Source organism: Rhipicephalus microplus, unplaced genomic scaffold (assembly GCF_043290135.1).
Source record: "Rhipicephalus microplus isolate Deutch F79 unplaced genomic scaffold, USDA_Rmic scaffold_107, whole genome shotgun sequence".
Taxonomy (NCBI): Eukaryota; Metazoa; Arthropoda; class Arachnida; order Ixodida; family Ixodidae; genus Rhipicephalus; species Rhipicephalus microplus.
Genome location: NW_027464679.1, coordinates 60,439 through 84,675, shown reverse-complemented (window position 1 = coordinate 84,675; position 24,237 = coordinate 60,439). Strand labels below are relative to the sequence as shown.

At 44.2% G+C, this 24,237-nt stretch overlaps 1 protein-coding gene across 1 annotated transcript; it reads right to left on the bottom strand.

The window, feature by feature from the left end:
- Positions 1 to 5,565: 5,565 nt before the first annotated feature.
- LOC119163523 (nucleoside hydrolase) lies at positions 5,566 to 17,391 on the bottom strand. Its single transcript, XM_037415535.2, has 4 exons — positions 17,116 to 17,391; positions 11,905 to 12,202; positions 9,912 to 10,048; positions 5,566 to 5,928 (listed from the first exon to the last, which is right to left on the bottom strand). The coding sequence occupies exons 1-4, from the start codon at positions 17,389 to 17,391 to the stop codon at positions 5,578 to 5,580; spliced, it is 1,062 nt and encodes a 353-aa protein (XP_037271432.2). The 3' UTR covers positions 5,566 to 5,577.
- Positions 17,392 to 24,237: the final 6,846 nt, after the last annotated feature.

Here is a 24,237-nt window from a genome sequence, read left to right as displayed (position 1 = left end):
AATAAACTTTTCCTAAACAGGTACACGGGACGGCTATATGCTCTCCCATAGTAGAGTACTATGTGCTCTTAATCGTTGACCCCTTTTTCTAACCACAGGGACGGCTCACCGCTCTCCCATAGTTGAGTACGAAAGTACTCAAAATCGTCAACCATTTTTTCCAAAAACAGTTGATTGTTACAGCCAGCACTTCCCAGCTGGTTAAGGAGGTCCACGGGACGACTTACAGCTCCTCCCACAGTAGAGTCTAAGTACTCTAAATCGTTAACCATTTTTTAAACACTCCATGTGAAGCTCCCGGGACGGCTTTATGCTCTCCCATAGTAGAGTACCAGGTGCACTAAATGTCTAATAACTTTTTAAATGCGAAGCATTTCTTAGCGAACTTCAGCGACTTTGAGCGTGTCTGTCTATCTATCTATCTATCTATCTATCTATCTATCTATCTATCTATCTATCTATCTATCTATCTATCTATCTATCTATCTATCTATCTATCTATCTATCTATCTATCTATCTATCTATCTATCTATCTATCTATCTATCTATCTATCTATCTATCTATTTAGCTGCCTACGTCTGCGTGTTCTAATGATCACTGCCTTAACTTGGGGAGTAAGACGGTCTGATGAATACGACGCGTTCGTCATGACATGAATGTCACAATCTTGTCGCGTATATACGTCGTCAAACACATTTAAAAAAGAGTGGCACATATCCGGGGCCGAGCATCTGCCACTGGTATGTGGGTAGTAGCCGCAGGTGATAGACGTTTTATATCTACCCAGGAACGGCGAGAACACACATGAGTAATTTTAACGCTCGGGTGTTAAGAAAAAGCTGGCATAGGAAGCGTTGACCAGATGATTGCAAAGAATAAATGTCAGTGTCGCAGCAGGAATGGAACTCTAGAATTCAGCGTGGCAATCACGTATTCTACGACAGAGCCACGGCAGGCCTCTGAAGTACTTTGCAGATAGACCCTACTATTCGCAAAACGTCAATTCTGGTTGCATAACGAGCTATCAAATTTTACAAACATTACATAAGTACTCCTATAATACAGCCGTCTTGTCGGGTTAACGTCAATTGTAGTCAGGTGCCATCCGCTGAGGTTGACTTGTGTACCATTTTTGAGGGCTACCGTCCTCGCGGGGCCCTAACGCAAATACCAGCACTTAATTAATATCATCTTACTGCTTCTGGCATTGCTAATATCTGTGTTGCTTTCGGCATCGTTTCGCAACTGCAAATGACCGCTAATATGAAACATATGCGGATGTTTATGGGATTTTATGTGATTCTTAAAACGGAAAAGAAGAGAAAAGTGAGCCCCGTAACTGTCTACATCAGACTGCGACACCTCAACAGTAGCTCATAAGGGATGGTGGTAAGGAGGGATTAAAAGGATAGGAATAAAGGTAGAGAGACAGAGAAAGAGAGAAATACACAAGGACAGCGAGCGATGGACAGAAGAGATAGGAAAGATGAAACACTGTCACAGGAGTCCGAGGACGGGCACCACTCGTGAGAGCTCTTGTCGGTGACAGGAGATGACGTAGGGCTAATCCAGTCGGCCAGAGCTGCGCTGTCGTCGTCGTAGGGGACCGGCGGCAGGAGGTGGCGTAGGACCAACCCAGTCGGCCAGAGCTGCGCTGTCGTCGGAGATCGCGAGGGCACAACCGGTCGGCACGGAATCCAGCGAGCGAGTCTCCGCGGATGTTTAACATATGTGTGTGCGTAGGTTTCTGCATATATTGAGCGAAACATTATGACGTCTCGCTAAAAAAAATAAAAATCACAGCTTATCCACGGAGTGAATGATGACTGGGGCGAAGCGTCCCACCAATCATCCGTCCGTGTGTCCGCCCATCTGTGCATGCATCCGATCGCGTTCGAGAATGCAGACGGCGCGTGGGTAACACCGACGAGACGCGAGCCAAGGAAGCTGAGCGAAAGCGTCTTCAACTCGCCCGCCCCACCAACGATCCGCCACTTATTGCGGCTGTCCAGAGAGTGAGAGTGGCGCTTGTTCTCCCCGTCTCAAGGCACAGCCCGAGCAGCAACCAATCGGAGAGTAATGAGAATCAGAAATATTTTTATTTCAACATCAGATTCGGAAAGATGTTTAGGGCCACGAGCTAATAGGCAAAAAATGGCTTGACGAGGCCCACGGTTCCTTGAACTTTGCGCTAACAGAAAACTACAAGAACACGGAGCAGCAGGAATACGCTACACATCGTACTTCGACTAGAAGCTATTTGTCTGCACTTGTTTGTCTCTCCTCTTGTGTCCCGTTGGTTTGCGTTTCCAATTATTCCATTATGAATTCTTTTGTACTTGTTGGAGCCAAAAGAGCACTGTCCTTAAATGGGGCACATAGGTACTGTAGCCACTGTGGGCTTTAGCTGCTAACTTAAGAGAGAGGTAAAATAATTAATAAATGTGTTTGCCAAGGATGCTCCAGAAATGGTTTGAACGTTTGAAAGTACATCTGAAAGATCCCTATTTCTATTGTCTTTGCGGCCAAGAATTTCGTTCAGCCTTTTTCATGCCAGATCTGGCTTTTTCATTGTATTTACGTCTAAAGGTTCATGTAAATGCCCCTTTTTTTCAGAGCACAAAAGACTATTCACTTTGTTTCTTTGTGCCCTAAAAAGTGTAAACGCTTCGTCACTTTTGTTGTTTAAGAACACATTATAAACCTTATTCTTCGCGTGTATTTCTTTTGAGCATTCTTCTGTAATCCATGGTTTGTTGCATTTACGGGAAGGTTTAAGTGTTTTAAAAGAAAATGGCTTACCGTTGGTACCTTTCCATTTGTTTATGAACGTTTCGTAAGCTGCGCGAGGGCATTTTGCACACATAACATCTCACCAATCAATCACAATTAGTTCGTTACAATACGTGGCTAGAGTACATCCCTGACAGTTTTATCATGTTGCGTACTGATTATAAGAACAGAACAATTGCTTGTCACAAAAAATATTGGCAAACGGTCACTAATTGGTGCACCAGACACAAGATGGTTTTCTTTTATATTAGTAATGAGTACATCAAGTAAAGTGGATGAGTATTTTTGAATACGTGTAGGAAGAGTTACAGTAATTTGAAACACGTTCATTTCCAAAGACCTGCATAATTCTTGTTGCGCTGAAACTTTGCCTAAATCTATATTAAAGTGACTTCCTAAAATGAGCTTGCATTGACTGTCATTAATCGATCCTAGAAAGTTATCAAGGAATAAGAAGAAATCAGACACATTTGCCCTTGGTCGTTGTAATAAGACAGAAAACACAAAATTCAAGAAAGGGACGATCACGATTTCATAATCACATGTCACACATGAGTAAGGAGCAACTAGGTGACAGTCAATCTCATTTTGAACCATCAGCGTGACGCCTCCTCCTATTTTCGATAGTCGGTTCATAAAGAAACTAGTGTAGCCAGGACATTTAGGAACATCACTGCTGTCTTTCTACCACGTCTGTGACCATGAATACATCTGGCTCAAAACAAAGCGTAGCCAAAAGGGCAAGAATATGATCTTCTTTATTCCTTGCTGATTGAACATTTACATGAATAACATACAAGCTCTTGTCATACTTCCTGCGCAGAGAACTGGCATCGCAAGCAGCGAAATAATTAGCACCCATTTTGATCAAGAGGGGGGGGGGGGTAATGCCGCGAACCATGCATTGGGTTTGTTTATTTGTGTTTTGTTTTTCCGGCCTGGCTGCGCCGGCCTGTGCTATCGCCGTTTTCACAGCGTTTCGAACAAACGCTACCACAGCGTTTCGAACAAACGCTATCGAACAACGCTTCAGGCGTTGTTCGATAGAAACAACGCTTCAAGCGTTGTTTGTTAGAAACGCTGTTCGAACAAACAATGATAGCTACCGAATTCAACGGGTAGTGCTTAGTTTAATTTATCAAGGTCATGCGCATTGCTAATGTGCACTGCTGGCGACAATATAGACTTCCTTTCAAATATTTTGACACCCTCTGTCCAAGTGAAACACCATCCCTTCTCGTTTTTTCAAGGCCCAAAAGCTTTTTCATGGAAGGGCACAAGTGCTCATTTACAAACACTGGGGTCTGCTGTGTAAAATCGATGTCTGCCATAAAAAATTGCGTTTTTTTTTCTAGCTTTCTGAAGCACAGTATAACGCTTGGACCTCATGTTAAACTGAACAATCATGTTCTGTTGCTCAGCATGCCTAGTCAGCACGCTGTAGCAGACTTCGTTGTCCGTCTCAGAAATTGATTCATTGGTCACTTTGTCACTGTTTTTCAAGATGCTGGGTGTGTACGAGACGATATCATGGGTCGAACAACCCTTTATTGTCTATAGTGACGAGTTTAAGTAGGCCAGGCGGGTGACGTCATGCTTACGTAGGAGCGACAGCTTGCGCTCGCTATCGCGGCCGTGCCAACTCGGTTACACTGGGTAAGTTCTCGTTTCGTGAAACCGAGACACCATTGATTTCAAAATTTTTGTTACGAAAATATTGTTCCAGCTGGATAAGCTTCTGTTGATTTTCTAGCACAAATCATCTCAGCTCTTGGCATTCGAGAGATAGCACAGCGTTTTCCTTTCGAATTTCAGCATTTTCCTTCTTAATCTCGCTCACTTCAGGCATGATGTTATCAAAACGTTTGCTTTAAAATTCCATGGTACTTTTGACATATCAATTTTCTTTTCGGTATTCTCTTTCAAGTGCATTTCGCATTTGTTTTAGTTCGCTCAGGACATCCTTCAGTTTTTTAACAATGTCAGGGGTCATGATTGTCGCAAGCGACTCTGTCAAAAGCACTTTCAAGGGCAGCTGTAGCAACAGCTTTTTTAATAATACAGTAATCGTAATATAAGTAAGCGTTTCCAACCTGCAAAAGCGAAATGCAGAAAACTTGAAGCCCTGTGCTTTGTTGCCGCCTTCGCCGCTGCCAAGTGAAGATCCCGATATGTGCGAACAGTATTTATCCCTCGTTGCTCCTGGCCGTCAGCTCGCGCAGTTTGGTGACGTCAATCGCGCCAGGAAGAAAATTACCTTCACGAAATCTGGCGATAATACTGTCTGGGCATTGATCAGGTGATCACCAGTCAGCCTGCAAAAGCAAAATTCAGAAAACTCGAAGCCTTGTGCTTCGTTGCCACCGCCACTGCCGAGTAGAGTAGCGGCACAGCGCCTTCTATAATATCCTCACTCAACTGTAGTTTGTATGTACTTCTATGAGACAGCGCCGTGTATCATTCTGTTAGGGAGACACTACTTTCTTTTCTTTCTTCTCTCTTTTCTCTCGGGTACGCGTGACGTATGACAAGGTTAGACTAAGTGGAGCTTCGCCCCTAAAAAAAATTAAACCACATACACCTTGCATCCACATGATTCGCATAACATCAACTCCCAAAGTGCGCGGGATCTGCCGATTTTTTATTCGTTTAGGATTATGTTTTCAGTGCATTCAGTACATTTTCATGTTATACACCTCAGAGAGACGTGTGGTGGTGCACGAGTTTCGGGATGAAAATAAATCCGCACTACTAAGTGGTGTGGCTCTTGTTTATTAAGTTATCAGGCTTCACTCGAGTCGAAGGCGTACTTGAAGTATTTTTTGACAACGTCCACGTCGAATTTTCTGACAATCGTCACGTTACGTTTCACTTGAGGCAAGATCTTGGGCTCCCACGCGTGTACGAGCTGACCTCTGGCGTACTCGCCGCTCCTCTCGACGTCAACGCGCTGCTCCAGTGTGCTGGAGACGCTCTCGGGCACCGCTGCTGCGAGAACCGCCAGGAAGTCTCCCACGTTGAACCCGCCCGGGCTCTGGCCTCCGCTCAAGCAGCAACGGACGGTGTGGGTCGTGATGTCGCGCAGAAACTCCTGAAGTCGTCCCGACTTCTTTGTGACGCTGTAGTAAGTGTCCTTGGAGAGAGAGAGAGAGAGAGAGAGAGAGAGAGAGTGGAGAAGGGGTAGGATGTTGAAATTCAACATATAGTTAGTTTGAAGTTTGAAGTTTATTTTCTTTCTGATACAAAAAGAGGAGTAAGAGCTAAAGGCCGTATTGCCTGACAGAGGCTCCTACTCCCATGCGCATTCGGCATGCGTGTACATGTTTGCATGCGATGCGAGTATAAAAATAATAGAGCAACCAGAAAAATCAAAACATGCATGTACATAATTGTCACTGCAAATAAAGCATTTCAGGTGGACGTCATACATGAAAACTCTTGATTGATATGTGGGGTTTAACGTCCCAAAACCACCATATGATTATGAGAGACGCCGTAGTGGAGGGCTCCGGAAATTTAGACCACCTGGGGTTCTTTAACGTGCACCCAAATCTGAGCACACGGGCCTACAACATTTCCGCCTCCATCGGAAATGCAGCCGCCGCAGCCGGGATTCGAACCCGCGCCCTGCGGGTCAGCAGCCGAGTACCTTAGCCACTAGACCACCGCGGCGGGGCTACATGAAAACTCTTCATGAAAACAAACATATCATACAGACACTCCAAGAATATATACCTATACGCATTAAATTGTCAATTTTCAAATTGTAGCACAAACTGCATATGCGGTACATGCATATACGGTTAGGTACATGCATTTCAGCAGAAAAGGGCGTCTGGTTGTGCATACCCTGCGCAGAAAGAAAAGAAAATTGGAAACCAGCTGTTTGTAGCACAAAGCCTCGAGGGCATACCAGGGAGCTTTTCGATAGGGGCTCCAATCGTTTTCGGTCCCCAGAAAAATAGCGTCGAACCCGCTGCGCGTATGCGAGACCCAAACAAGGTTTGGGTTGTGTGTTGGGGACGCTATATCTCCAATTTAGCGGGAGCCCCAAAGCCTGCCCCGAGAGCTTTGCGTCAGGCAAACGCGACGGCTCCCGTGACGGCACCCATGACGGCTCTTGGCCAAGATTATAGAGTAACCTTGAATAGAGACAGTGTCCAAAACGCCCGACACCCCATTCGGAAACTCTTAGTTCCTGCTTTACCCAAAGAGAGTTCACGAAAAAGGGTTTGGGGCCCCTATTCGAAAACTCCGTAGTAAACCGGATTTCTAAATAAAAAAGGCTTCTAAAAGCCGAAAAGTTCATCCTGGTCTGTCCTGGCCCCGAATTCGTCTCCGTACCAGGACGGACCTGGACCAGGAATAATATTTTGGCTAAGTTTTCTTTCTGAGAAATCCGCATGAATATCTCGGCTTTGTGCTGAAAACTGGTGGTTGCTTTAACCCCTTCGCCATATTAGATACCGCAGAACCGATTCGCAATATATCTTATACAGTATAAGAACATGGAAGTTGTACACACGTCTACTTCGCATAGAGGGGTAGTGTGGCTGGACAAGGTAGAAGCTGTGTACAAGGACTAGGTAGGACTGCACTATGAAAGTAGTGATTTGGAACAGGAATTTATGAAGCTGGCCTGACCTGTTTATGATACCATAGTAAGTGTCCTTGTAGAAAGTGGCAGGGTAGGGGACAGAAAATGAACTAGGTACAGCCATGCCATCGAGAGAAGATATTCGGTGGTGCATATCCTGTGCACTACAAATGCTTGGAGGAAACAGCACACTGATGTGTTCCACTTTACAGGGAGTATACGTACAAAAGAAATGGATCAGGAGAGATGGAATAATGAGATCAGGCCATACTCAGTGGCGAAACTGAAACCCAAACATGGAAGAGCGCAACTGTGATTCTTCCGCTTAGTCTCTCATAATCATGTGGTGGTCTTAGGATCGACGTTAAACCCCAACAATTGTTATTAATTGAACTCTCCTAATTACAGTCTCAAATAACGTTTCTAAACATCTTACGGTTTATGCCTCTACAGAAAAAGCAGTTGTGAAGGCAGCCAGCTCAAATTTTTCAGTTTTTTTTGTATTTTCAGACACATCTCTTCAAACACCCTACGAGTATATAAATAGGAAAAAAAAGAAAAGTAAGGGCTTGCTTTTTTTCTCTTAGACAAAGGTTGAAACTTCTTTTTCATGTCTGCATGCCGGGTTGAAAATAAACAGGGATGATTATTTGAAGCATTCTTACAAAAGGTTTCCAAGAACAACATGCACTGCATTCATACAACCAATACATGCTCGTACAGATATCTTGCGATTTTCCTTCTTTCCCGATGCAATTAATATGTGGAATGAATTACCGAACAATATGGTGCAAATAGGAACTTTGAGTGATTTTGAGGTTGCTCTTGATAGGCATTTTGTTGAGAATGTATAGTTAACAGTGTTCATGTATGTGTTTCCTTAGAAATGTTTCATTGGTCATAGAGATCATGTTGTAAATATATTGAGTAAAAAAGCATGTAACTGTGCTTCTCATATAATTATGCTATATGTTACAGAGTTCATCTTACGATTTTTCGAATATTTATTTTGTGCAACTCAATTCTTCACGCTCTCTGTAACAACCCTCAAGCGAGGGTTAACAGTATGACAAATAAAAAAATAAATAAATAAATAAACAAATAATGGGATAGATTACTGATGAGCTGCCAGCTCGTGATAAAAGCGCGTGCTAAGTGACGCCCACATGCGGAAAGAGTTTGTTTTACACTCGCCGTCATGGCTACTAGCAGCGCTGACTAACACTCCCAAGTTTAAATGCGCATAAAGCCCCATAAAGTGGATTGGGGGATGACCATCGATTTAGCTCAGTTTCTAGAACATCGGACGCGTTATTCGAAGGTCGCTGCTTCGGTCTCTTTCAGCGGCAAGTAATCTGTTCGTCCATTTTTGTCTTTTTCTTTTCACATTACAATAATTACTGCTAATGACTTCCGCTATACGTTCCTTGGCATCATGATCTGTTCAACATTGCCTCTCTGTTCATCTGCCTCTCTCTATCTCTCTGTTTTTTTCTCTTCTCTTCCTTCGTCTCTCTTTCTCACCTTTCTAGTATTCCCCTCGCTAATCTCCCAGTGTAGCCATGCAAAAGTCTTTCTGGTTAACTTCCCTGTCTTATATCTTTATGTTTGCTCCCTTCCTTTATTGGCTGTTAGTGCACATGCCTGCTTATATTTAAAAAAACGTTGTTTATACTTTCAAACACATTTTACTGTCTTAATCTTGAGTCTGAGAGGCCGAAACCAGTTGGAGCATACCGTATGATGTACAAGCGAGAACATCAACCCTAACTAATTTTATTCACAGAGGAAGTGGTGCTTCAAAGAAGAGTTGATTTGCAAATTTTTATTGGTAAAACACTAACTGGTTTTGAGGTAAGCTGTAGTCCGGTACTGTGGAACAATTTTGACCACCTGCTGCTCTGTAACGTTCAGTTGAATCTGTGCACACTAACTGTATCTTTTTTTCGTTTTTTTTCTACACCGCTCTCGTCCCAATGCACAGTGGTAGTGTGGTCACATTTGTGCATGTATATGCTGCATATTTTATGTCTGTACACACATGTTCATCAGCTCACGAACTTTTCCGGCGCATGATATTAGGTACTGTATCGTCGCTTAATCTGTGACCATAGGCTCCAATTAAACTGTTCAAGTTTACATGCGAGCTACGCCACTATATGTCAAGTAAGAAAATTGTGACCTAATCGAACGCAAGCTTATATTTTTCGTGGAGTCTATGCATAATAAACATTCTTCACTGGTTATCTACTCTTTTAAGTTAATATAACTTGCTGGTTGGATAGTTGGTATACGGGATATTGAAAGTTAGGTGCAACTTGACGCATGCTTATCGGCACTCAATCAATCGAATATTTCTGTGAATAACGTAATCCTACTTAGTGCCGTAGGTGCAGTACACAGTGTAGTTTTGCAAAACAGGACGCATTTCATCCCGTGTCCATGTGAAAACGTGTTGACATTATTGAGCACTCCACCAGTATGAATAGTAAGAATGGAAGCTAAGCAGACATTCTAACCCATGGCACTGTAGCCTGAAGGGCTGCCTCCCATGGGATAAGGGTGACAGGACATTTGGCCCTTTGCAGAACTACCAAGGCTGCTTCGGGGTCTGTGAAGAAGTTGAATTCGGCCGTTGGATTGACGTTACCTTTACCTGCAAACGAGGCAGAAAGAAGCAATACCCAATTATAAGATCCCTTAAAATAAAATCAATGTGGCCGCAAGAGTACACTGATGTCAATAAATTGTAATTTTATGCCAAGTGAGGCAAGCAGCTAACTTTTTTTCAGCCAATCTGCCATAACTCTGAAGCTCATGTATGGGGTTAAACGACCTAATATTGTAAAGGCCAATGTACAACGAAGCTAAGTGGAAAGATCAACGCCAAAATGCAAAGTTACGCAAATCCATACGAACATGGGCATGATTTAACACTGAAGGAACCTTCTCTCTAACCACTATTCCATCGCTGCACTACTTAAGACCGGGTTAACTGGCGGAACATGGGAGAGGCCTTTGTCCTGCGGTGGACGTAGTCAGGCTGATGATGATGATGATGATGATGATGATGATGATGAACCTTCTCTCCGCTAAACCGAATGCATGTCTCGAACTTCCCACTTACCTCCCTCCTCTCCTCACAGCCCATGTACTGATCTGTACTGTCCTTCCTCCACCTTCTCCTCCTTAGCCTCTCCTTAGGCTCTCATTAGCCATACATAGTTCATGCGTTCAGCAAACAAGATTAAATTGTGCGCAAAATACACACAAGAACGCAGAAACAAAGTCTACGTATGTGATACACAGCATGGCATTTTAGTCTATGCCCGGTCTTGTTTATGTAGTCTTATGCGATATTTTCATCAGTGGAGTGTTCTTTGGATACGATTTAACTTGAGGAATACTGTTCCTGGCCTAAAATTTTGCTCCAACTAAATAACGGTTAAGTCCCTATTTCATAAAAGCATTTGCGCTAAGCGTCCAACTTCCCATACTCTGCCTACGAGAAACGGAAAAGAGATGCAAAAATATCGCTAGAGCTAAAGACGTTGAAATAAAACGGCAATTTGCGCAGGAAACTCTGAGGTGGCAAAGTGTTGTCTGCAGATGTCCGGCCCGCATGTTTTACACACAAAACTAAATTGCAGGACGAAAACCCGTGCGCAGCTGTACACTTGATGCCAACATCCGCTGTGACTAAATTGCTGCCATAACGAGGAAGCGTTTCGTTGTCCGTAAACATGAGAATGGGTTCCCCATTGCTCGAAGGAGGCAGGGGAGGTCGAAATCTGACTGCGCGCCGTTGTGACTGCGTTCGAAAGAAAAGAAGCTTTGCAGTGGGCGTAAAAGTGGAAATGAGGCGATGACGGGATACTCACAGCGGCCTGCCTTTGGTTTTCTGGTTTCCGGGCCGCAGCGATGGAATTTCAATGGAAGCGAAAATGCTTGAGTCCCGTGTGCTTGGATTTATGGGCACGTTAAAAAAACCCAGGCTGTCAAAATTTACGAAGCCCCCCACAGTGTCGTCTTTTATAATGTTAGCCAAGTGTGGTGTTAGGCTAGTTGGTTTTTTATGATTTAAAAAAGAAACCGAGTTACTGTAACAAAAGAAGTTTGGGAGGACACACGTAACTGTTGTCTCTACTTTATTACGTGTGTCCTCCCTAACTTATTTGGTCCCTGTAACTTTAACGCAGTCTTTTGTCCCTCATACCATGGTTTTGGAATGTTAAACGCCAACAACTGTTATCGGCTTTCCGGGGGTGAAAATGGGAAGTAAAAAACAGCTCTTGCAATGAAATATGAGTGGGCTTCTGCCGATTATTGTAAAAAAATTTCATGGTCATGATTTTGCGCTTCAATCAATGATGGGACAGGTGCAACTGAGTAAAATATATGGGACATACTTGTCGAGTCCCCTCCCCCCCTCATATGATTGAGGGGAAAGGGGGTGACCGTCCCCGGCCCTCCAAACCGGCGTGCGCACGCGCATGCGCTGTTGTCACTTACCGTAAAGGGTTCCTCCCAGGATGTACACATGCCGGATTCCCTCTGAGATGTCTGGTGCCGTGAGCAACGCGATTGCCAAGTTTGTCAGAGGGGCCGTCAAAAGTAGCGTTTGTTCTCCTCTGTTCTTCTTTATCAGCTCGATCATCTTTATGTACCCGGGAGTCTGGGGATCGGCGGCGGCATTCCTCGAGATCGGGTACCGCTGACTGACGCCTCCGAATTGGTCGGGCCCGAAGTACGTTTTTTCGGCCTCCCAAAGGCCGTCAATAGGTCTGTCAGCTCCCTTGTAAACAGGCACCTGTGGATAATAATAATAATAATAATAATAATAATAATAATAATAATAATAATAATAATAATAATAATAATAATAATAATAATAATAATAATAATAATAATAATAATAATAATAATAATAATAATGATGATAATAATAATAATAATAATAATAATAATAATAATAATAATAATAATAATAATAATAATAATAATAATATTAATAATAATAATAATAATAATAATAATTTACGAAGTTTCACGTCTCAAAATCGAGATATGATTATGCGAGAAGTCGTACTGAATGGCTCCAAAAATTTTGACCACCCGGGGTCCTTTAACGAGCACCCCAATCTATGTGCACGGGCCTCTAGCATTTTCGCCTCCATCGAAAATGTGACCGTCGCGACCGGGATCCGGTCCCGGCAGTCAAGATGCTTAAGCCCTATATAGACCACCCTGGCGGGTGCACCTCTAGAGAGAGAGAGAGAGAGAGATTGTGGTTATAAGAGAGGAAAGAAGAGAAAAGTTAGCCCCGTAACTGTCTGCATCAGCGTGTGACACCTCAACAGTAGCTCACAAGGAATGGGGGTGAGGGATTAAAAGGATAGGAATAAAGGTAGAGAGAAAGAGAGAGAGAGAGATGCGCTGGGACAGCGAGTGATGACATATGAGAGATAGGAGAGATAGGAAAGATGGAAACACGGTCACAGGAGTCCGAGGACGGGGCACCACTTGCGAGAGCTCTTGTCGGTGACAGGAGATGGCGTAGGGCTAATCCAGTTGGCCACAGCTGCGCTGACGTCGTCGTAGGGGAGCGGCGGCAGGAGGTCAGGAGGTGGCGTAGGACGAGCCCAGTCGGCCAGAGCTGCGCTGTCGTCGAAGATCGCGAGGGCACAACCGGTCTGCACGGAATCCAGCGAGGGAGTCCCACCTCTAAAGGCAAGTTGTCTTTAGCGTCGCTAGGTTCTTTCTTTATCCGATGTTAAACGAGTTGCAGTGAAGCGACTAGTGTCAAGATGCTGGAGGTAATCTATTCGTGACTGCTCTACTGCAAATAGTTCCTATATGCGACTGTCGTTATCATTTACCGTCGCATTACTATGCGTCAGCGACGTCAATGCGAGCTATGAGGGCAAGTGAGGTCCCAGATTCCAAGCTTCGAACTCATTGAGTAGTTTGTCTGCGCCTTGAAGAATATGCTTTATTTTTATAATGCGTGGCAGCACTTGCCCTTACCTCGCACCTTGTCTCTAATTGGTTTACTTTCCAACGAACCAGTAGCGTGCGGGGCATTACCAAAAAAAAAGGGCAGCTTAATGTGCGGGAACATAGCTTAAGGCAAGAAAGAAAGAAACAAGTTAATAAATAATGAAGAAAGGAAGAAGGAAAGAAAAAGAAAGAGGGAACAGGGAGAAGAAAAGAGAGAGAACTTTCGCTACTACTCTAACGTATGTCCTGAGGTCCGTTTGACAGTCATTGGAATCCAGGAGCATCTGCGGGTTTTCTTTCTTTCTTTCTTTCTTTCTTTCTTTCTTTCTTTCTTTCTTTCTTTCTTTCTTTCTTTCTTTCTTTCTTTCTTTCTTTCTTTCTTTCTTTCTTTTTCTTTTTGTCCTTCTTCCTTTCGTTCCTTCTATTTTTCTGTGCTCAAGGTTTCTATATTCACCCAAGCTGATTGATAAACGACTAATTTGCGTAGCAAGCATTTTAGCCTCGCAGTTTTTGTTCCCGTGTATCCACGGATTCATTTTGCTTGGTTTGCAACGATTTCGTTAGCTGCGTCTGTACTAATGCGCAACACCACGTAATCAGTTGAAGTTGTTTCAGTAATCACGTGTTTTAAAACTCCTATTTTTAACTCGCAAATGGTGAACACAAAGGCGTACAAAACGTACTCCTCAATAATAATTGTCTGCCATATGACAACGGCAAACGCTCATGGTAACGCTCGTATGAACAAATCGCAGCTGTTCTTGTAAAATCGCTGCCTGTAGTGGAGTATATGTATAAATGCACACATACAGGTATATAAACCGCCGCACATCTGTGTCCTTGATTTTTTTTGTTGCCATAGCTTCAACATATCAGAGTAGAAAGCATCAACCTTAGCATAGTAAACCTATTAACGAGCCCGTAATTCACTATGTTTTCAAGTATTTTGCGCCGAATTCATACGCGAATACAATTGTGGCGCATACATTAATTACTCCTTGCCCCACCGCGGTGGTCTAGTGGCTAAGGTACTCGGCTGCTGACCCGCAGGTCGCGGGATCGAATCCCAGCTGCGGCGGCTGCATTTCTGATGGATGTGGAAATGTTGTAGGCCCGTGTGCTCAAATTTGGGTGCACGTTAAAGAACCCCAAATGGTCGAAATTTTCCGGAGCCCTCCATTACGGCGTCTCTCATAATCATATGGTGGTTTTGGGACGTTAAACCTCACATATCTATCATTTATTTTTATTTTTCACCTACCTTTCTCGCTTTTTTTTTTTTGTGTGGCAGAAAGGTGGTAAGAGTTGTAAACTTGAATCACGTCGTGCTCATCAGTAAATGCTTGTTCAAGCTCGAGCAGGCGCATTTGAAATCAATAGTGAGAAGGGAATATTCGACGGCAGGGCCCACGATGCGTTATTAAAAATAGACTTGGTGTGCAAAGACGGACACGAGAATCTGCGCATGCGCATGTAATAGGTGAACCTATCAATCATGCATGCGCGGGGGTCTACGTGAAGTTTAGTTGTTATGATGATGAATAATATTTTATTCTCGTATCCGGCATCTTTGTGGTCCGGGATAGGCCGCACAAGAAGATACCGGGAGACCTTGTCTCTATACAGCCTCCCTGGCCTGCTTGGTAGCTCATTTTGATCGTGAACCTCCGAGCTGAGCAGCACAAGCCGCCACTGCAGCTGGAGGACCTCAGGAGAACTTGTTGATAAGTTGGGGCATTCCCATAATATATGTTTGTAAGATGCCTTTTCTGTTATAGCTTACATTTATTGTCCGGGTATAAGTGTGGGTATAGCTCCTGTGGAGGTACACAGGGTTCGGGTAGCAGTTCATCTGTAGCTGTCGGTATTCCGATGCTTCTTGCCTGTGTAGACTCGGATGAGGGGCGGGAAAGACGCGCCTTGCTTCTCCGTATAGTGTTGCATGTATTCTGTGTAGCTTGTAAATCGGTCTTTGTGTGGTATGTCGGCGGTGCCAGGGATGATCACGTAGCGGTGTGGTCGGGTTGCGTGGCGGGTTAATTCTCGCGACAACTCATGAGCCAGCTCGTTAGGATTGGATGTATCATTCTCTGTGTGCGCGGGAACCATACGAGGTATTTGGGTTCATCTACTTTGTGTAGTTCTTGGTTATCAACGAGGATTCTGAGGGCTTGCTGTGAAATCCATCCTTGCGTAAAATTTCTGATTGCTACTTGCGAATCGATAAGTATAGTTGTTATAAAATTTCATTTCTTTTTTGCGCAAGTTATTCGACGGTTGGCTGGCGCATGCATTACTACAGTGTTATTGATATGCCATTCCTAATTCATTTGAGGCGTTGCTTAGATATCTCGCAAGTAGATAAATTCGCGTCCATCAAATGTCGACGTGTATTTACACCGTAGAAATTGTCAACATCGAAGGTAAACCACCGGATAGCGATCTCTCATGTTTCAATAACATTTCGTTAACACAGCAACATGTGTGACACTGCGCCGGTCGTATCGACAAGGAACCTTATACACAATACGGCTGTTCGGCATTTATTGAATTTGTTGGTTGTGCCTTGTTGGAGTGTCAACCATGACAAAACTATATAATGTTAAATAGAAAACAGAGTGAAGTATAGGGGCTTCACAGACGCTGTAACAAAGTGTATTTGTGCTACCCTGACTTTCTTTTGTCTGTGTTTGCTTGCCTTTGGTACTATTCATGAATTCCTTCAAACAAGGTCAGATTTTCCGTCATTCTACACTCCCCCGTAGAGTTTCATATATATCCGCTAAAGGGAATTCTGGCGCGTGTGCCTATGGGAGCTGCAACGCACGGCGCTTCAGTGAGCGTGGGAACGATTGGTATACTACACGGATTCGTCTAATCTTCGTACTTCTGACTCCGTGTGTGTTCGTGAGGCTTGGAGCTGTCCCGTCACGAAACAAAATCTGCGAATGTTCAGCGGTAGCTTTTCACCACCTTAATTTTTTTAGGCTTACCGTTTCAAACCGGATCACAAAGTTCAAAAGTGGTCGTTCTTTCCTTCAAAACAAAACCGAAACACAGCAATAAATGAAGCCACAACAAGTGCGATTCGCCACCCGCAAGTACGAAGACTTGGCAAATCCGTGTACTACCAATCATTCCCATGGTCGCTGAAAGATCGCAGCACCAGAGCGCCCTCTAGTTAATTTTAGGAAACTATGTGCACTTACCGACCATTTTCAATGGACATGCTGCTGTGTTTAACTCTAAACCTCGCGGTCGTTAACGATGGCCATTGTTTACGACGACGATGAGTGTTGTTAGTTGCCGTGATATACTCGCAAGCTTGCGTGAACGGGGTTTTACATAAGGGGAGGGGGTTAAAGTTTTATCGCGAAATCCCCCTCCCCGCTTCTTTCCAGTGGGTCGAGTCCAAAAGACATGCTTCACCATAGATGCAAGAAAAAAAGAGAAGAAAATACTGATGAGGGGCTTCTGACAATGGGTTTGATTCCCGACTTCTCAGAAGTAAAGATTGGACGTGAACAGTTCCTGTATTGTAACATTACAAGTATTGAGGCACCATTATCTTTCAAACCTTGCTTTGCCCTAACAGAGTTAACGTATATGGGGTAGACTTCACGTCCCCGCACCTCTAGGTGACCAGGGGGAAAGCAGCAACCCCCCCCCTTCCTACCCCCCTTCCTGTCCCCTCGTGCGCCCGCACATGGGTAGACTACTCACGCCCGTTCGGTCGATGGCATTCAGTGTCCTCAGCGTGTTGTCGTACCCGGTGGAGAGGTTGCCGTTTCCCGCGACCACCGTGACGGCTTCGACTTGCACGTCGGGTAGCCTCGTAGCCAGCGTTATAGCCATCGCATCGTCCACTCCGGTGTCCACGTCCAGCAGTAGCCTCAGGCGAGGTTTACTTGGACGGCTCCACGTGGTAGAAAGGACGGTGGGCGTGCTCGCCGCCGCCAGGAAAATCGCGGCACACGTCAAGCGCGCGCACTTCGACATGAGTGCTGCAAATGAGAACGCTGAGCGCGACCTCGAATCCGCAGAATCCGCGGCAACCTTGGTATAGGCGCAGTGTCGCGTTTCAACGCTGGCAGAATGCGGCTATATTCATCGAAATGCCGCGCGTCGTAATGAAATGTATAATGAATTCACCGAGAGGGAGAAAGCTGGATAGCTGCGCGTTTATTTTAGCACACAAGAGCTGAAGTACTCTTAGCTTGGCCACTCTAAGCACTTACTATTAGAATGTGGCTATACGCTGCTCCCATGTTGTCCTGTACATGTACATGTAAGAAATACTACTTTTTTTAAACAATTGTCCGGTAAGAATAACTCCTTTTATGGTGTTCGACACAAAGGCTCTCTTGAAGACCTTGGCGTGTTGTGACGTCTTCTCCTGAATCGCTTTATATGTTGACAGTAAGTTAAGGGTTTAAAAAAAAAGAAGCCCTGTAGGATGTTTGAGATTGGCGTTCAAGGAATATCATGATAGCTTGATGGGACTCCTTGTGCACTGCCTACAGGCTATGACCCATAATCCCTTGGCTGGGCTGGCTTCTATAACTCGAGAGCGTCAAAGAAATCGTTTCGCATAAATCCCGGCGTCGGAGTCAGAGTCAGAGTCAGCGTCGTTGCATGGTTGAGAGCGAAAAATAATCTTTGCGGGACCGCAAAATCGAGACAGATGCAAATAAAATAAATAATAAAAATTCTGGATTTGAGTGTAGACTGAAACCGGGTCATCTGCGTGGAAAGCAGATGTTCTACCACACAGCTACGCCAGCTGCTCGTGAATGCAGTGAAAATAACTTCCTCTTCTCGGAAATGCAGTGAAAGTAACCTTCACTCTTTACAAACACACGTGTCATGTATACGTGCTTCACAATACAATAATAAATATTGCAGTAATAATGCGCGGCACGAGCGTACATTGCCAGCGGGCGTCAGAACATGATTATCATAATGGCTTCGTGGTTGACAGGCGGTCACCCACCACAGAAGGCACGCATGTTACTGCGTCTATTCACTTAAAACCAAGTGTAGTGGGTGCCGAGCAAGTTTGAAACGATTTCGTGCACTCAATGCTTGAAGTATGCGCACTGGGGACGGGATATTGCTATCGCGTTCAACTCCTAAAGGCGAGGCTCAATGGTCCGCCCATAATCACTCAGCTGGTTTCGCTTTTTAGTGTACAACTGAGCCGTGCCGCAAGGAGACGAACACCTGTGTGCGTAACAGTGGCCGTTCCAGAGTGTCCTGGAATGCCTCCTGCTATAGTGCGGTTGTGGGAGGCCCTCTACACGCTATAGTATATGTTCCAATACTCACCGTAGACGGCTAAATAGACAGCTAAATGGCCGGCGGCCATCTTAAGTCCCATTCCAATTCTCACGTAGCCGGCAAAATAGACAGCTCCGAGAAGACTGCATTGTTGACAAATACGATGCTGTCTAAACAAAATGGCGGCTCAGCGAATCGCTCATATAGATCAAATCTAGCCGGAATGGTCGTCTGCACACAAACAGACGTTTTCCCAGACGCTCAATGTGAGTAACGTTTATTTGTTTTTTTTTTAATTTCAACACGAAATAAGCCAGAAAATACAACTGTTATGTTTGTTTATTTTAGCTTTTTCTTCTCGACGCGAGGTGGCGCATCGTGACGTAAAAGCCGTCCAGAAGCGTTCCGATTCTCGGACAGCATGGGCTCGGTGCTTTATTCTAAGCAGTCTGCGTAGACTGTCTCCGTGCTGTCTAAGAATTAGAACACAGCCATAATCTTTCCTTCTGCGAATCGGCCAAGTGCTCGCTCCGCGTTTCACGCGCACACAGTTGCACACTTTGTTGATGTTGTGTCTGATAATGATGATTAATTGTACAACTGAGTGCTTTGTAATGGGCAGGCTTGCAAAACATCCGCTCATTGCGCAATTCGGCTGTTTCGACTCCTGATGAGAGCCTACGCTTCTGTCACGCAATATTACACGCTTTAAGGAGACTCATTTTATTACATGGCATTTATACGGGGCTTATTTCCAAAATCGCTTATAGCGATGACGTTGCAGTGTGGCAGAGCATCTGCTGGCCACGAGGATGTCCAGGGTTTTATTCTAATTTAAATTGAATATAGTTTATTTATGAATTTCGGATAAACAGTGCTACAACGAAAGGCGGAAAAAAGAGACAAGACTGAGCACTCAGTTTCGTTTCACCGCAGCGGAATATGCACTGATGGCGTTATATTTTTATAACTTGTTTATTCGCATTTTTTTTTCAATTTTTTGCTCATGGCAACGCCGACACCAACGCCAACATTGAAATTTCGGTGAAATGAGCTCTTCAACGCTATCGTCTTATAAAACCCATTGCTTGCGTACAACAGTGAGAGCTGTAAGGGTGGCATTTCTCGAGAACGTTGTAAACCTTCAAGGCAACTACTGCAAGTACACTCTCAAGGTATTCCCTATGTGAAAAACAATGTTTGTGAACTAGGGAGGCACCCATTGTGTAATTATTTGTCATTCTGCGTAGACAGTGTACCACCAACACATGCCTAAAGCGTGCACTTGTCTGTTGTTGTGGCTGATGATGATGAATAATCAACGCTGACCACTTGGTCATGTGTGGAAAGCTTTAAACCACCTCTTCGTTACGCAATACGTATTTCTGGCGGTTATTTCACTCCCCTTTTATTTTATATGGCTGCGTGGATCGCCACGTTAGCACCGGCTAACTGGATTCCTTGACCGACATGACGCCTGTATGGGGTTTTGTGCGAAGCAGTTTTAACAACTGGCATGGCTCTGTGGTAGAACACTCGCCTGTCAAGCGGAGAGGGCCTGGTTTCAAGCCCCGTTGGAACCAGGATAATTTCTTTTTTTTTCATTTTGTGCGATGGCGGTTACGGACACAAGCCACGGCGGAGAAATATGGCAAAAAACTTGGCTATTGTTGGGATTTTGTAACAGCTTTCGCTGTAGAAAAATGCCTGTCCTGTGCGGTAGGCGGAGCACACTCACAGCGAAAGCTTGAGGAGCGGTCATTCAGAGGCTTTTAAAACACTCATTGGGTAACTACTGCAAGCGCACTTGCTTGGTACTCACTAGGGCATTAATAATAAACATTTGGGTAGTAGACCGGCATTCGCTATGCTATTTTTTGTCATTCTTCTGGGTAGCGTAGTATCCGCTAAACTCTTGCAAGGAATTTTGTGAAATGTCCATGAAGTGGCTGACGACGATGAGGAATTATGGCTGAAGTGAGTAGGCGCTACAGTTAATAGGGAAACAAGAACAAGCTTTTGTAATAGGTTGGAGCATTGGACAGCCCACTCGTTACGCTATTCGCATTGTGCGACGACTGGTTGTTCTTGCGCTGTTGTAAAACGCTTTTTAAGTCGTATTAACGCGATTGCTTTCCCGACATGAAGCCTATACTAAGGCAAGTTTGACAACTAAAGTTAAAAGCACCGGTGTAGCTCAGCTTCTCGACCTGAGCTACACCGGTGCTTCTAACTAAAGTTGTCAAACTTGCCGAGAAGCAGCTGCTCAAGTGCGCAGTGTTGTCGAGACTTTTGACCCCGTTCCAGAGTGGCTCCCCGTTCTTGACGCTTGTGTGTGTTTGCCTGACTTCTGATGAAGTATGTTCTGTGTACTTTACTGGCGATAATTTCATTCATCAAAGAAAAAAAAATCACTGGTGTAGCTCAGTGGTGGAATACTGCGCTGGCACGCTCCGGACCCGGGTTCAAGCCCCATTGTGTCTTTTGTGCAAGGTTTTTTTTTTTTCTTATTTCACACGATGTGCTTACGCACACCGGTGGCGGCGTCGGACAACAACAGCGCGTGTCCCGAAAAGTGCTCTCATAACAGCTTTTGCTGTAAAAAAATCAGTAATGTGAGCCGTATGAATAAGCACAGGTGGATATAGCCGTACAGAAAATGAATACAGATGCCTAAACAAGTATTGTGAACGTTTTTCCGGCATTTTGGAACCACTGAATGCACAATAAGACTGAGTGAATTCTTTCACAGTAAAAATGTAAAAACAATCTGTAATGTAGATGTAACGAGACAACCATATAAACAGAAAAGGAAGGCAGGGAGGTTAACACGAAGATAGTATCTGGTATGCGACCGTGAAAGATGGCTTCAATAGTTATTTTTCTCACGTTTAACACCTCTGATTGATCTACGAGTGGGGTATAACGTTCCAAGATTGGGTACAACGTTCACAAGAACTCATTAAAAGTCCCAGATCTGCGACTAAGGTATCACAAATCGTGTTTGTTGGAGCTATGAATCTCGCGCGAGAAAAGTTGCACTGCAGGCGGTGACAGCACGTTCTAAGCTAGTGAAAAGAAGCGGAATAAAGTACAGCTTATCTAATGTGCTAAGCTGCTCATGCGAGCACATGATCAAAGATAACGAGACCGTTGCAGATAAGAAGACTGTTAGATACGGAGTATTCGGAGTCACTCGTGGATTCTGAGGCTGAAAGCGTGCTCCAAAGAACGAAAATATAACGGCCATCAGATAAACGCGAGGAAAGGGAGAAATGGCAGGATCGCGAAAAGATAGCCGTAATCTCTTACACATTCACGAAACCTCGCATAGCCTGAAGAAAAACTGGGAAGCGGGCAGCGTGAAGGTGGCGCGTTCAGTGCCTGTGAAACTGTCGATACTTTGTAAAAAGACAACTCCGTGTCAGATCCAAAAAAGAAAACAATACACGATTGACCACGTGATAAAGTGTCCGACTTGGGAAGAAAGTGAGATTTATCGTGTTTCGTTATCGTGTGGCCCAGAGTATATTATCAAAACGGGCAGATTATTTGAAGAGCAGGCTCAATTAACACCATTATAATTTCAAAGAAAGTAAACAAGGACACCTTGATATATGCGTTTTCGACAATGTGGAACTGCATCTGTGTCACGAGTTTGATCCGGGTCATGCAAGTTTTTGTTTAACGGTACGAAAATATCAGTCATCACAAAGACATGAAAGTCAGGGAAATTATTGAGGCTATGAACTTTGCATGCACGGGGAACAAGTGTATTATGAAGACATCCGCGGCACCATCAAGAAAAGTGCTTGCGCTTTTATGTCGCTGCCAATCGACACTTTATGAATACCACCTATCCCACTTTTAGGGGCGAAGCTCCTTATGTTATGGGTCGTGCGTCCGGGATGTATGTATGTATGTATGTATGTATGTATGTATGTATGTATGTATGTATGTATGTATGTATGTATGTATGTATGTATGTATGTATGTATGTATGTATGTATGTATGTATGTATGTATGTATGTATGTGTGTATGTATGTATGTATGTAGTAGTGGTAGTGGTAGTAGTAGTAGTAGTAGTAGTAGTAGTAGTAGTAGTAGTAGTAGTAGTAGTAGTAGTAGTAGTAGTAGGAGGAGGAGGAGGAGGAGGAGGAGGAGGAGGAGGCAGGCACCTTTCGTTTGGTCCTTGGAATGTCCACTATATGGCGGTATTTCTAATGATGAATCTATGATGAAAAGATGTGAGATGGCGGTACTTGAAGTGTTCACTATGGACGGAAGGACGCGTGGACGCATGGATGGACGGACGAATGAACGGTCTCACGTATGGACGGAAGAACGGACGGACTAATGGATGCTTCGCCCCACTCATCGTCATTCAGGTAGTTATGCTGTGATTTTTTTTCCTGTTTCTTGCTGTTGGTTCGTGTATATTTGCATGTGACATACGCAGGAAATAAGCAGTCGTGTCACCACATGTGTCCCTTCTTAACACTGTCATTTACGTTCCTGATGTTTCGATACCATCATAGCTTCTTGAGCGGCACTGAAACTGTTTTATTTCACGGCTCTAACTTCCAGTTTGCAAATTATTTTTGCTTAATTAAAGCACAGATTTCTTGACATATTCCTGAATAACGAGCCCCTTTGACCAAAGTAATCGTGAAAAAAGAAATAATGGAACCGGCTGCATATTTAACAAGTCCTGGTCAGAACCAAAACATGACTTTCAGGAAAACAGCAAGCTATAGGTTATCGGGACATGCTAAGAAAACACGTGGCCGAATCTAGCGACACTTGAAGTTTTATCGTCACCTTGTGCGTCCCGGTCTCGTCGACATTGTGATCTACATTTTTTTTCTTTACATTAAAAACAGACCGTTCAGGACAAGGTGGAGGCCACAAGAGGAATTCGCCGAACAAGCAATGTCGCTGCAGACGACGTCTCTACAAAGGCGAAGCATTTGTAGAGACGTCTAAAAGGCAAGTGGATAGCTGGCTAGTATCGATATCAAATCTTCTATAAGTAACTCCGTCGAAGTCTCCACACTAGAAATCGCAGATTGGTGAATGGTGACTTAGCGAATCTGTACTTACGTCTCTGCGGTTTATCATTTTCAGTACCCTCAGAGTGTTGTTGTAGCCATTCGACAGGTTCGTATTACCAGCCACAACGGTAATTGCCTCCAAACACACAAGAGGAGATAAGCCGGCGAATGTAATTGCCATCGCGTCGTCCACGCCAGTGTCAACATCCATCAATAGCCGTATCGGTCTTGGACCGTTCGTCTCATGAGAAACAACTTTTTTGAAAAACGCCACGAATACGGTAAGTGCGTAGCCTCTACTCGTAATTATTCTCGGCCACATTCGTCCACACGAGCCCAACTCACACGTAAAGAAAGCGTATAGCGATTCACTGTTCGAGCTAAGAAACACGACACCCGACACTCATGGGTGCGCAGTCGCTTGACAATTGCAAAGGGAAAGCGGCATCTTGACTGCAAAGGACAATATTTCATTCTGGGCTCCCAAACTAAAGATCCCGAAGTGCGCA

What these genes read in the sequence shown, in the direction of transcription:
- LOC119163523 (XM_037415535.2), bottom strand. Translation starts at nt 17,391, where the DNA reads ATGTCGAAGTGCGCGCGCTTGACGTGTGCCGCGATTTTCCTGGCGGCG. An exon ending in ATGCCATCGACCGAACGGGC is followed by an intron (nt 12,203 to 17,115) that starts GTGAGTAGTCTA and finishes TATTATCCACAG; the next exon opens with GTGCCTGTTTACAAGGGAGC. An exon ending in CCTGGGAGGAACCCTTTACG is followed by an intron (nt 10,049 to 11,904) that starts GTAAGTGACAAC and finishes CCTCGTTTGCAG; the next exon opens with GTAAAGGTAACGTCAATCCA.